A 14,241-nucleotide genomic window follows, 5' to 3' on the forward strand; every position below is an offset into this window, starting at 1 on the left:
GACAGTTTGTATTGTCTTTGATTTGACTCAGTGAGCATCAGACCACTGTTCATGAATGTCCAATTTAAACTCTGTATTATGAGTTCCTAATAAAGTTATTGGCCAACTGACAAATACAAATTTCCTCGCAAATGCCAGTTTTTACTCTCCTTACCACTATGTGCTGTTTTGCACATATAAAATTGTGCAAGTATGAGTGACACCGTGAAAGAGACATTAGGCATTAGAAAGACAGAATTGCATCAGTCTTGCAGAGTAGATGGAATTTTATCATATCAGTTTTGAGCACCAGAGCAGACTGTGAGTGAGTGTGTTTGTCAATGACAGAAGAAAAGCCCATTACATAGCATATCTATACATACTGTACAGACTTTACGTGTTCAGCTTATGTGTACGGAGCCACAGTGAGTTAGCACTGAGATAAATGACGTTGCTATAATCTCATTATGTTCAGACTTCTTTCCCACAGACTCAGCACACTGTATTAAATTAAAAAACGGTGGCACAAAAATGGTCGATACACTGCTAAGTCAATGCTTTCATTTTCTTTCAGCACAAATCTATTGATTTGAATGAAGTTCAGTGCCATTAAAAGCTGCGTTTCCATTAACCTGTGCCATTCTGTCAGCCCACATATGACAGGAAGTGAAAATTGGATTTTTCCCAGCAGTTTGTCTCTATTCACCCATTCCTTTTTTTCTAAATGAAGACAAACATGGTTGTAGTTACATGGTTTTGGACAAAATTACACTAGAAGTGATCCTGTTTGATTTTTGTTTTAATTATTTTACGAAAAATAATGTACGAGAGGCTGCGTTATATTGTGAATGCGTATTTTATCATGTAATATATACCTGTATTAACCAATCAGCATCTAGGATTGTAACTATTCGTTTAATAATGTGTCTGATAGTTCTATCTCCATTTCCTGCAGTGGAACAGTTTTTTTTATTTGATTGAAACAATGCATTACCTCATGTTGTGATGTGTATCAGTTTAATTTCATGCCGGTTTCCTGCCAAATTATGATTTCTTACTGAAAATGCCACAGAGGGGGAGATAAAAGTGATGGTGTGATAACAGAGTGGATGTACAGTGGCTTGGGATGGGGATAATAAAAGTTATTCATGTTGTTACACATTTTAATTAATATATCACTTTTTTCCCCTTTAGAACTCTTTGAAGAAGAGAGGTGCCAGACCAAACAACAAACCTGACAAAAAAGCATCGCCTCAGGTAATGCACACTAATACTGCAATGCATTTTATGACTTAATTTGCTTCTATTGTGATATTACAATGATCTGAAAGAGGACTTGTCAAGTACAGCATTGATAGCAAGCTGTATTGTTAGAACAGGTGCTATCGATTCAAAGCTTTCATTGTTCTAGTATTTCTTAAGACCATCAAGGTTGTGGTCTACATTCTTAATCAAGCAACTGAATCTCTCCTACCGCAACATAACCTGCCTCCAAAAAACACGAGGCATTACAGACTTTGTTGACATCTTTTTTGAGAAAGTTTAAACATCTAAAGTTCAGATGGATGAATAAAATAAGGTGTCTGGAGTAACTGTGCAACATGACAAATGTCTGTCGCAATTTTTTTGTGAGTAAGTCTAGCAACCCACTGAGCAAATTACGTCCAGAAGATGTCTTTTTGAGGTCTTGTCTCAGGTTGAAAAGACGTCCACTGAGGGGCCAGAATGAAAGTTTTTATGACGTCTTTTTTGACGTCTCCTGGACATCCGATATAGACGAACACGCAGAATCACCAAAGGAGAAAAATCACAATTTTTAAGCCACCATCGTGGAGATGAGTGTTTGCTTTAGTTGGGCTCTTGACCCTTGACTTATTAATATTAGCGTTTGTTTGGGCAGTTAACTGAGTCATAACAGCCAGACAAGCAAAGAGAAATGATCAGGTGTTGGTTATGGTCTCACATAACCATTGTTTGACCTGAATCACTGAACTCATGAAGAGCCCAATCTCTGAGTTAGATTTACATTATTGATTACAGCAGAACTGTGATTCTACAGCAGAAGATCAGCTTTTACAATATGATTCAAATGATTTCAGAAAAGGTGTGTTGAACAAGAAAAAAGTATTCATTAAAGGCACACACAGACATCAAGAATCAGCCAGTGAATCTCAACAGTGGTGGCCATCACAAAGCATGTTGCAGTGCATTCTGGGAGCCACCAATCAAAATTAAGGCAAGGGTCAAGAGCCCAACTAAAGCAAACACTCATCTCCACGATTGTGGCTTAAAAATTTTGATTTTTCTCCTTTGGTGATTCTGCATGTTCATCTATATCGGATGTCCAGAAGACGCCAAAAAAAGACGTCATAAAAACTTTCATTCTGGCCCCTCAGTGGACGTCTTTTCAACCTGAGACAAGACCTCAAAAAGACGTCTTCTGGACGTAATTTGCTCAGTGATTGACTTGAAAGTGATTGACTTTCTGGCTCCTGGTTCAAGATCAGCAGGTTTAACAAACTGGTGCAGAGCAAGATTTTGGCTGGGTCCACTGGCTCCGGCACCAACAATTTGGTGGTGGAAAAGGGGTGTAAACGGACAGCGTATTGTTCAATATTGTAGCAGTTAACAGTTGTCTGGTCTCTGCAAATGTTCCTCTCCAGCCTCCAGAGGACAGTTCAGACCTGAAGTGCCAGCTTCACTTCGCCAAGGAGGAATCGGCTCTCATGTGCAAGAAACTCACCAAGATGGTCAAAGACAATGAGGCCATGAGGGAGGAACTGGCAAAGTATCGCTCTGTGTATGGAGAGGTTGATGCCTCACTCACTGTCGAAGAGGTCGCTGATTCTCCTCACACCCGAGAAGCCGAGGTCAAAGTACACCTGAAACTTGTGGAGGAGGAGGCGAACCTTCTAAGTCGACGTATCGTAGAGTTGGAGGTGGAGAACCGGGGCCTTCGTGCCGAAATGGACGACATGAAGATCCAGGATACCCCGGGTGGAGTCGGCGTCATGGGTGGAGTCGGGAGTCACCTGCTGCTTTCCACGTCTGAGAATGTAATGGAGCTACAGCGCCATCTACAGTTTGTGGAAGAAGAGGCAGATCTGCTGCGGCGTTCTCTGATAGAAATGGAAGAGCAGAACAAGCTCTTGATGAATGAGATCAACCACTACAAGTCCGAGCTTCCCGCTGTCACTGAGATAGAGCCATCATCGTCCACAACCATCAGTTCACCCAAAATCATTCCTGGTGCTTCCGAAGAGGGAGAATCCGGTCTAAACGAAGCCACCCATAAAGAACTGCTTGCTGCCAGGCTGCAGATCGCAGAGCTGAATGGCAAAGTAAAGAAGCTCCAGTATGAGAACCGCGTGCTTCTGTCCAACCTTCAACGGTGTGACTTGGCCTCCAACCAGGGTTCCGCACGTCCAGCACTGGAAACCGACGCTGAAGCAGGGGACTCGGCTGAGTGCGTCCCAAGCCAGGTGCACCGTGAAGGCCCGGTGGGCGATGAGCAGAACGATATTCTGGAGGAAAAGAATCCAAAAGTTTCAGTAACAAGTCACACTCCTACTGCTCAGGGCCTCAGCATAAAAGACCTTCTCGCTATCCGCGACCAAGCGCAACTCATTACCTCAGCCATTCAGCTTCTGACTTCACCCGACCCCTCCAGTATCACACCAGACGCCGTCTATCGTAAGATTACAACAAATGAGTCTGCGGAACCGGTTCTGCTGGAGAAGAGCCAGACCCAGAGCTCCACGCTGCCCCTGGTGGAGGCCCTGCATGGCAGACTGCAGTCCCTCCAGGCTCAGCTACAGGCCCTCAGTGAGAGGGTGGATGCCCTGGGGCAGCCCCCAGAGAGGGAGCGTGTGGAAGGGATGTCCTTGATGCCCCTGCTGTCTGAAGCGGAAAACCCTGCAGCAAATTGCTCATGCCCTGCAGATGCTCAGTTCAACCAGAACATGGCCCGGCAGAAGGTACACGCCCAATCTCTTAGTTAAATATTCCCTTGCATCTTTATTCTTTCCTTTTTGCTTGGAGTTTTGTCTTTTTTTACCAGCAATTTTCTTTTTTTGCTTTGCTTGATTAGATTGAGCTGTATTTACACTGCCATTTCCCTTAGAAAGGTTTGTCGACCACTAGAGCTGCACGATTAATTGTTAAAAGATCACGATCTTGATTCAAAAACCCATGCGATCTCATTTCAAAATGACAACGATTCGCCTGTAGCTATCGAATTTTTGACAAAATTGCAGCGGAACATTCAAAGCCAGAGAGAGCAGTTGTCATGTATAGGCTTTACAAACAGACTTTTCAACCACACAGTATCGTTTTTCTGTGTTATAAATATTCATATTATCACAGAAGTACTGGGATAAAAGTTTATAGTTCGGATATAAACACTGATGTCTACAGAAGCTATCAAAATAGAGCATCACTTTTTGAAAGTGACAAGTGACTGTTAAAAAATGTATTTGTCACTAAATCATTCATTCAAGAGATTCCTTCAAAAATGCTGAATCATCCAGTAATGAAACAAGTGAAGTATTTATGAGTGAGTCATTGAATCATTCATTCAAACCGTTTTTTTTTTTTTTTTTTTAAATAATTCATTCAGATTAAATATTTTAAATAGACTGCAATTAACATTTTGTCAGAACCTCTAGTAAATTACATTGTTTAGGTGTCTATTCAGAATTGTGGGAGAATAGTTTGAAGCAAAAAAAATCGTGACTTTCAATTTATCCAGAATCGTGCAGCTCTACTGACCACTATAACAATGCATGCTTGTTATGCATTATAAGGCTTCATAGTGGATAGCATTTAGGCCTCTAATGGAGTTAGATCATCATTAATTGTGATAAAGAAATGACCTATTGTGAAAGTTTTCATTTTGATTAAAGAATCCATTTTTTTTGGCACTGGCTAAGTATTTTATGTCTAGATTCAAATGAGACATAATAGTATAAGTTTGCTTGTTTTCTAGCATAACAATGTATGATAGAATTTGGACTTGGCTGTATCCAATACGTCTTTGACCTGACTATTTCCAGGGATGTCAACCTGGAGGGCCACTGTCCTGAAGAGTTTAGCTCCGACCCTAATTAAACACACCTGAACCAGCTACTCAAGTCTTCAGGATTACTAGAAACTTCTAGGCAGGTGTTTTGGAGCTGGTTTGTGCTAAACTCTGCAGGACAGTGGCAGAGTTTGACATGTGATTTAAGCAATCACAATATATTGGCTAATCCATTCATGTTAGCAAAAATGTGTAAAATAATGATTTGATATTCATATATATTTGCAATGAAAGATAACAGCTTAGCCTCTTAAAGGAACAGTTCATCCAAAAATGAACATTCTGTCATCATTTCTCATGTCGTTCCTAACCTGTTCGACTTTCTTTCTTCTGTGGAACATAGAAGAAACTGTATTTTGTCCATGCAATGGCCCTGTCTCAAATGGCACCCTAAACACTTGGGGTCTTTGTACAAGTCTGCACTTTTTTATGATGTAATGCCACTTTGACTGTCTGGAAGAGCTCTGCTGCGAAGACCACAAAGGGGACACTCACAAGCACCCTTCTGAAACTTAAAATGACAAATGGGACACCCTACGGTCTCATGGACTTAACGGACACGCAAACGCGGCAGCCATTGTAAGTCCACAAGACACAAGTGCATATGAAGTGTGTCATTTGGGACAGGGCCAATGAAAGTCAGTGGGGTCCAATATAACACTTTTGTACTGGATAAAAAACACATATATATTTAGGCTCCATTAGAGGCCCAACTCTTGAGATCCAATCCAGACTCTTCCCTTCCTCTTTCTCTCCCTCTTTTTCCTCACTGCATGGGCACCATGACCTGTGGTCGCTGCTACATTTCTTTCTTTGTTTTCCTTCTCCTTCTCTTTATAATTCTTTTGTTTCCCTCTACCCCATTTACTGTTTCCTCCTCCTCAAACCAAAGATGATGCTTTCACTCCTTGTTGTTTTGTTTCTTTTTTCCATTTTGTCTTATACCACAATGACCAAACTATTTTTCCTATACATACTTTTCATTGTCTTGTGAGTTTTTATTTGCTGGTGATGTTTCATAGGTATCATTGTGCCATTTTCTCTTTTTCCCCCCGTGATTCATTTCTCACTTTAAATATGTTTGTTCTGTCCTTGCATCACTGTCTATTCCTTCATCATATTCTTCTTGATCTTGTTTGTCTTCTATCATGCTCGTCTTTTATTGTTGTTTTTTTTTTTTGTTTTCCTTCATTAACTTGCCCATGCATGCATGCAACAGCCTGACTCTAGAGACCAGCCGTGCAAGGCAGAGGAGGAGAGCAACAGCCACAAAGACAGCAACAAAGACGAGGAATCTGACTTAAAGGAAACAAACTCTGATCTGGTGAGGCACTAAAACACACAAAAACATTTCAGTTCTGCTACTGTCTTACAATTGGACACACAAAGGCTCTGTCCCAAAACCTAAACTAACACTTTTGGGCAAAAACAGAGGCAGCATGTTGTGCATCCTTCAAGGAAAGAAGGCCCATTCACACCAAGAATGCTAACTATAATATAACTATAACAATAACTACATTAGCATCCACACCAGCAGACGATATTGTTCTCTTTATTCTAAGCGTGCTGCAGCTTTATTGTCTGCCGTTTTTAATACTCAAGTTCTTTAAAGCAGCGTGGATGCTGTTTTTATCGTTCATCAGGTGGAAAAGATGTCCTGGAAGTGATTCCAACAATATAGTTTCTATGTGTCATTATAGCTGTGGTGTGGACTCTGCTGTTCTTATATCTTTATCGTTATAGTTATCATCCTTGGTGTGAACAGGCCTTAAAAAATTCCAGAAACCAATGAATTAAATGAAGAATTACATCCAAAGAATGGTGCTCTCTCAGTTTCTCTTTGGATGATTGGCAAACTTTAAAAGTTCAGAAAGCTACAATGAAGGCTTAGGCAACTCAAATCTGAGGTTCATGGGGAATTGGGATATTAGGGTTTAGGTGATGACAGCAAAGTCAAGTAAATGGTACATTCGTAGACTCTAAAGAATGTTTATGCGGTTAAAATATAAAAATACCCTTGCGTCCATAAATAAAACAAGACTTGTGCACTCATGCAGAGATGTAATTCTCGCTGCCAACGTGGTTTAGTTTTACCTAATCCCACTACGCTCTTAAATTACGCTATATTTACCTCAGCAAAGGCCTACTTCTTTATGTTTTTCTGTTCAGTTTGGTGCAATGATCTGTTTAATTTGTACAAGACTTTATACAAACTACTGAGAAATATGCAGTCTTTAAACTGAAGACAGTATAAAGTATCGACAAGGTGATTAAAAATAGTCCATTATGCCGAGCTTTAAATCATGAATGCGTGCATTATGTGATCTGGCGTCCTGCACGCTGTGCCAAACGCCCTTGCAGCATTTTAGAGAAACCTCCAGCCATCAACAGTTTCCACCCAAACAATTCATCAACCAGCATTTCCGCTAACTGGTTTTCACAAAGAAAAAGAAACAACTGAGATTTTGTGATCAAGCTCTGGTCTCATGTTTTGAATTTTAGGGAGGGTTCGCTCAATGTTGAACTGATGTTACTAGAGTAGAAATGGATGCAAAAAAATGGTCAAAACTGTTATTTATGTAAAAGGTCCTGCATATTTTCTTATTTTCATATTTCCTCACCACAGCCAGATTGGATGTGTTTCTTAGAGGACTTTACATAAAAATGTTCATGCAAGGTCATTGAGTCTATTTTTAGCTTGACACAATTGTTTTGCAAGGGTTTAAAGCAAAAAACAGCCAAATGTGGGAACGACCTTGGGTATATCTGTATACAGTGGGTACAGAAAGTATTCAGACCCCCTTAAATTTTTCACTCTTTGTTATATTGCAGCCATTTGCTAAAGTCATTGAAGTTCATTTTCTTTCCTCATTAATGTACACACAGCACAGCTGGACTCAAATGAAGGTGTAAAAAACATCTCAAGGATGACCAGAAGAAATGGACAGCACCTGAGTTAAATATATGAGTGTCACAGCAAAGGGTCTGAATACTTAGGACCATGTGATATTTTAGTTTTTCTTTTTTAATAAATCTGCCAAAATGTCAACAATTTTATGTTTTTCTGTCAATATGGGGTGCTGTGTGTACATTAATGAGGAAAAAAAAGAACTTAAATGATTTTAGCAAATGGCTGCAATATAACAAAGAGTGAAAAATTTAAGGGGGTCTGAATACTTTCTGTACCCACTGTATCTGTTGCTGACTTAAATACAGTCAAACCAAAAATTATTCAGACATTTTTGATATTTTTGGTATATTTTTACTAGTGGGTGCAGGACACTATAGTTCATTTCTGTAAGTGAGGATACAAAATAAAGTAAACTGTGACATATTATACCCAAAATTCTTCATACAGTGGACTACCAGTAAAATTGATGAACATTTGGGACCAAAAATTATTCAGACACTTTGACCTGACCATGTTTTGCTTAAGTGTTATCTGACATAATTAAGATTAATGTTTTCTGACACAGTTTAACTCTGAGATCTTGTCATATTTTATAACCATTTTTTTAAAACTATAGTGAATAAACTAAATTAATGAAAGAAATGTTCAATAAATTTAGGTTTGACTGTAGTTTTGGTGCTTTAAATGGGATGAATTTCAACCACCACCACTAAAAATATCAAAACAATAAGAAAAATCCTAATTGACTAGTCTAGAAACTTCTAATCCATTTTCTTGGAAAAAGACAAATAATACAGACTGTGTTCTTTGCTCACTTGAAGTTGTGAATTGCATCCAGTTATAAAGACTTCTTATTTTGGCATTGTACCACTGAATCATTTTGACATTTACACGGCAGCAAGTTTTGCCATTTGTTCCAGTCTATTTGTATTACATATACTGTGCACATGCAGCATTTACCAATTATGTACAATCTCTCTCTTTCTTTCTGTTTGCATGTTGTTCTCCAGCTGACAGAGCAGGTTGGGGAGCTGCACGCTCTGTTGTCTGAGGCAAGAGAGAAGGCTCAGGGAGCGCAGGAAGCGTTGTCACAGGAGAGACAGGAGCGCCACAACGACACACATAAACTCTCTCAGGTGCAAACATGTTAATACGTGTTGGACTAATTTAGATTTTTCTCAAACACTGAACATCCAAATAAAGCAAACCCTAACCCTAAAATCTGTTTGTTTGCAGATGTGCATCCGTACATTTTTCTCCTCAAGTCACTAACTGTAATGTCTCTCTCTAGCTTCAGGAAGAGCATCAGAAGGCCCTCCTCCGCCGAGACTTCCAGCTGCAGAGTCTGAGCCTCCAGACGCGTCTGCAGCAGAAGCTGTGGAGTCAGGAGAGAAACCTGCTGGTGCAGGAGTCCCAGCAGCTCAAAGAGAGCCTGCTCCTCATCGGCCTCAAGCTGCGCTGGCTCCTCAAACAGTGGAGACTCGGCAAGAAACTAGACACTGAGAGCAAGGATATCCTAGAGGTATGGATATTCCTCTAAGAATGAATTGTGCCAAAAGAAGGTTTATTTACACACACTGTTTGCATAGATTTCGCACCTGATTCACTGAAGGAATTTAATGAAAATTTGGAAACGGTGCGAACATGAAGGTCTGAACGCAATAAGCACGGCACAATTCATTCACATTTGGAACGAATTAAACTGGATTGTGGGTGGTTAGTGAATTAGATGCAGGTTTGCACTCAAAAGTTGGTTTGATGGTCTTTTAGCTACACTACTAATCAAATGTTTGGGGTCAGGAAGTTTTTTTTGTGGAAATACATTTGTACTTTATTCAGCAAGGAGGCATTTAATTGATCAAAAGTAACAGTAAAGACATTTATAATGTGACAAAATAAATTCAAATTTATTTATAAAGCACTGAATAAAACAACGACGTTGACCATAGTGCTGTTCACACTGTAACACAATGAGCAGAAGACAATTTTTAAAAAAGGAACGCATCCATTTAATTATATAAGTAATATAAAAAGAAACCTTATAAAGACAGTCAAAATACATCTTAACTAGGACCAGAAGAGGCATATATGATACTAGCAACCTCTGCACTTATCCATGATCAAACGCTATCATAAAAAAATATGTTTTCAAGTGGCTTTTAAACTGACCGAGCGTCGGTACGTCCCTAATATATAACAGCAGGCTGTTCCATAATTTAGGGGCAGCGACCGCAAATGTGTGGTCCCCTCTGGATAAGAAGTTTCCGTGATTGAGATCGTAGGGATCTTATTGGCTTTTGTTCCTGAATTAGATCATTAAAAATTAATCCTAAAAAGAAACAGCCAATGCAATGGTTTTAACACCGGGTTAACATTATCGAATTTACCAGTGCCCGTGAGCATTCTTGTTGCTGCATTTTGGACCATTTGCAGTCTGTCTAAGACTTTATTTTGAGCATCATAATATAGCGAATTGCAGTAATCTAAAGAAATAAATGCTGTTCATTTGAACTTTCTATTCATCAAAAATCTTGAAAAAATGCATGTATAAAAATATTAAGCAGTTTTCAACATTGATAATAACAAAGACTATAGAATAACACAAGACGTGTGACTCGTATTGTTTTGAATGGGAGAAAGTGTAACGCACAATATGGCGGAATAAGTCCCGCCTTCTAAATAAGAGCCAATCACCGACTGGTAAAGTCATCGCGTCACTTCAGCGGCTGTTAGAATCACCGGTTTCTATAGAAACAGTCAGACGCGCGCCTCCGAAGAGACATGCATTTAGGTCTGCGCATGCGCATTAGCTTGATCAAGCCTGAAAAATACAGTTTTCTGTCATGATTCGAGCGTTTGGAAACTAAATTTATGAGCCGGTTGTTGTTAGATTTCATTGGTGATTTCAAATATGAAATTAAATCGTAAGGTTGGCGAACAGTTTTGGAGAATTTGATGTTTCCCCATTCAAAGAGATTGCATGATGCCCAGGATGCCCGAGAGGCGTTTCAAAGATGGCCGCCGAGCGAAATGACTTGTCTTAAAGGGACTTTGATAATAATCAGAAATGTGTTTTGAGCAGCAAATCAGTGTATTAGAATGATTTCTGAAGGATCATGTGACACTGAAGACTGGAGTATGGGCCCGTTCACACAGAATGCGTCTTTGCATCCTAAAATGCGAGGAATGGTTTTTAAAAAACGCAGCGCAGAACGTGAGGGTCTTGAGATGCACTTTTGCGATGTGATGCAATAAAATTGACAAAAAAAAAAAAACGCCATGCCAGATTGCTACTGCAAAACAAAAGCTTGCAAAGCTTGCCCCGCCTCCGAGTTCTTCTGATTGGTCCACTGTTTTGGAACTGACATTGATTACACTGTGTGTAAAAGTTTAAATTCTTTTAACTCGACACGGCGTCTTAAAAACGCGGCGCTCAAGTGTGGGGCGCTGCAAATGATGTGAGCGTAACATTCATACACGTCCTTCTAGTGCGTGTTTACATAGAAAAACAATGGAAAAGTAGCGCATTGAAATAGAAAAAGGCATCCTGTGTGAACGGCCCCTAATGATGCTGAAAATTCAGCTTTGAATCACAGAAATAAATTCCATAGAAATTTTTTTGTAAAATTTAACAATGAATAATATTTAACTGAATTTTAAATGCATGAGCATATTATTTTAAAAACATTTTAAAACATTTTACCGACCCCAGAATTTTGAATATTTTGATAGTGTACTTTTTAAATATTGTTGAAATAAAGGCTGATATGTTTTTCCAGGTTAACAGTGTCAAAGATCTCCGTATCCTGCTTGAGGAAGATGGGTTGTCTTCCCACTATGGAGACAACAAGATGTCTGCTGCTGAGGAGCAGCCACTCAACCCTACACCCAAAGAGCACAGCCTGGCAGAGAAAAGCTGCCCACAGGTGCGATTGGCCAAACACCTTACATCCGCAGGACACTAACATGATTTAGATTTGGATGTCCTTATGATCCAGTCTTCACGGCTATGTAAATGTAATTAATTTCCATCTCCCGTTGCCCTCAGCAGCCTGGCGGATTCGGCAGTACTCTGTCGGACCTGAAGGTGGCGCTACAAGATCTGAGCGCTGAGCTGCGCGAGGAGCGTCAGAGTTCACAGGAGTTAACGCAGCAGTTTGCCCGTGCCAAAGCATCATGGGAAGTGGAACGAATGGAACTCAAGAGCATTATCACTCAGGTGAGCAGCTGTGTCCGTGAAGAGCGATCCAGATAGATGGGGGCCACATTCGTCATTCGTCAGTCAGACGATTTAAACAAAAACTAGGCAAAATTTGGACCTCAGCTTCACTTGACTGAATTTATATACGTATTTTCCATAATTCACATGCCAAGGTAGGTTTCAGCATCCTTATTTATGCCTGAAAATACAGTTTCCTTATGGCTTGAAACTTGAAGATCAATTTGTAATAAAAGCTTATAGTGACTTTTAAATCAATATATTCCTGTAGCCAACAATAAATGACATGTGTAGATCAATCTGTGCCTGCAGGATAGTGGGCAATTGTTGAAAATTTATCTCAGCTGCAGTTTTCCCTTAAGGATTTAAAACTTCAAAATGTACAGTATGAAGAACTATTATACAGCCAAAAGTATAGTATTTGTAAATTATACAACTGAAGTCTTTCAGATATCCTTCTTTGTAAGATTTACGGTAGTGGAATGAATCATTATATCATTTTCTGTTACTTATTTTTATTTTTTTTTTATTACTTTTACTAAAAATGTCTGATTCATAGAGTACTTTGTCGAGTGGAACAGTTCTGTTAAATACATTGTGGTTTGTAACACAATAAAATCTAAAAGAGCCCGCAGAGGTGAATCGTTTCATAGGTACTTTGCACTGTAGGTGTAAAGTAATTACTTTAGCATTGATCTTAGTGGGTAATTTTACTCCTGCACTCAGGGCCATTGATTTAACATACACAGATTACAGTAATTCCTCTTGGGAGATTCATTCTGAACACTGAAGCCAGAAATGTTTCTTGCGACCTGTCGAACAGGCTGAAGGATGCTGGATGTGACCTATAATTTTGTTATTTGATCTTCTGTTGGTTAGGACATGCACCAATAGTCTGGAAAGGGAGCTGTCTGAGCCATCTGCAGTGTGTCAGCGGCAATGTGGCATTTCAATGGGGGGCGAGAGCGAGCGTGTGTGTGATTGCAGGCTTGTTGCTGTGCGTGATTGTGAAAGATGAGTTTAATATCTCTGCTCTGAGACACATTCATGACTGCAGTCTTCTTAATGGCTTAATTAATGGGCTCGGGGAGGAACAGGAGTGGATCAGTCTGATAAACACAGAGGGCTAAAGATATAAAGTAATGATGCACCAAAAATGAATTTTGGGTTTTGCTGTAACAGTTTTGGAGGGCCGAAGTCACTGACTGAAATGGTGACTGACACGTTTTGTGTCAGGTGTCTGACTGTGACATTTACCTCAGGAAAGCCATTCAGTGTCCTAGAATAAAGATGTTTTATGATTGGAAATCACTGACTTATACAATTCTGCCTTAAAGGGATAGTTCAACCAAAAATGAAAATTTTGTCATCATTTCCTCATCATTTCCTCATTCCAAACCTGTATGAGTTTCTTTCTTCTGCTGAACACCAAAAAAGATATTTTGAAGAATGTTGGTAACCGTTATCTGTTTAATAACCACCCTTATGGAAAGAAAACATATTTCCCTAAATATGATTGATCAATATATTACATGACTTAACAGTATATTTGAAAATATACAGAAAAAATATATTGCGTAAATATATTACAATATATTGAATAATACATATGGAATTGCAGCTTTTCATATTTTGAAAAATATATGATAATATATTTACTAATATATCATAATGTATGTAATATACTTCATAATATATAGAAATATATGTGATCAGATATGGTACTGCATGCATAATATACTGCAGATACTCATGCAGTATAAACACATATATGGTAAAATATATTATGTTACCCATTTCTTATATTTTATAATAATTTACATTTTAAATGTTTCATATTTTCAAGTTAGTTAACAAAAGCACACCTGCATGTACTAAAGTTTCTACCATAGACACTATCTCTGTGCTATAGCGTGCACACCGTTACTGTTTAAAAATAAAGTTATTATAGTCTTAATGGTGCTCAGCCAATCATAAACCTAACCACAGACTCTACTCTTCAACACAATGGTAACCCCAAAAACCAGAAAACCTTTTAAATTGCAAAATAAT

At 39.0% G+C, this 14,241-nt stretch overlaps 1 protein-coding gene across 2 annotated transcripts in view; it reads left to right on the top strand.

Moving 5' to 3' along the window:
* mtcl2 (microtubule crosslinking factor 2) overlaps positions 1 to 14,241 on the top strand; it is a 60,218-nt gene that overhangs the window by 36,539 nt on the left and 9,438 nt on the right. The window contains exons 4-10 of one of the 2 annotated variants that reach the window (XM_067371209.1): positions 1,174 to 1,236; positions 2,643 to 3,956; positions 6,279 to 6,383; positions 8,981 to 9,106; positions 9,262 to 9,492; positions 11,750 to 11,896; positions 12,019 to 12,189. In XM_067371209.1, the coding sequence (XP_067227310.1) occupies positions 1,174 to 1,236; positions 2,643 to 3,956; positions 6,279 to 6,383; positions 8,981 to 9,106; positions 9,262 to 9,492; positions 11,750 to 11,896; positions 12,019 to 12,189 (2,157 nt within the window). The remainder of the gene's footprint in view (positions 1 to 1,173; positions 1,237 to 2,642; positions 3,957 to 6,278; positions 6,384 to 8,980; positions 9,107 to 9,261; positions 9,493 to 11,749; positions 11,897 to 12,018; positions 12,190 to 14,241) is intronic. The other variant, XM_067371210.1, reaches the window with a different exon arrangement.

The sequence above is a fragment of the Chanodichthys erythropterus genome, chromosome 20 (genome assembly GCF_024489055.1).
Source record: "Chanodichthys erythropterus isolate Z2021 chromosome 20, ASM2448905v1, whole genome shotgun sequence".
Classification (NCBI taxonomy): Eukaryota; Metazoa; Chordata; class Actinopteri; order Cypriniformes; family Xenocyprididae; genus Chanodichthys; species Chanodichthys erythropterus.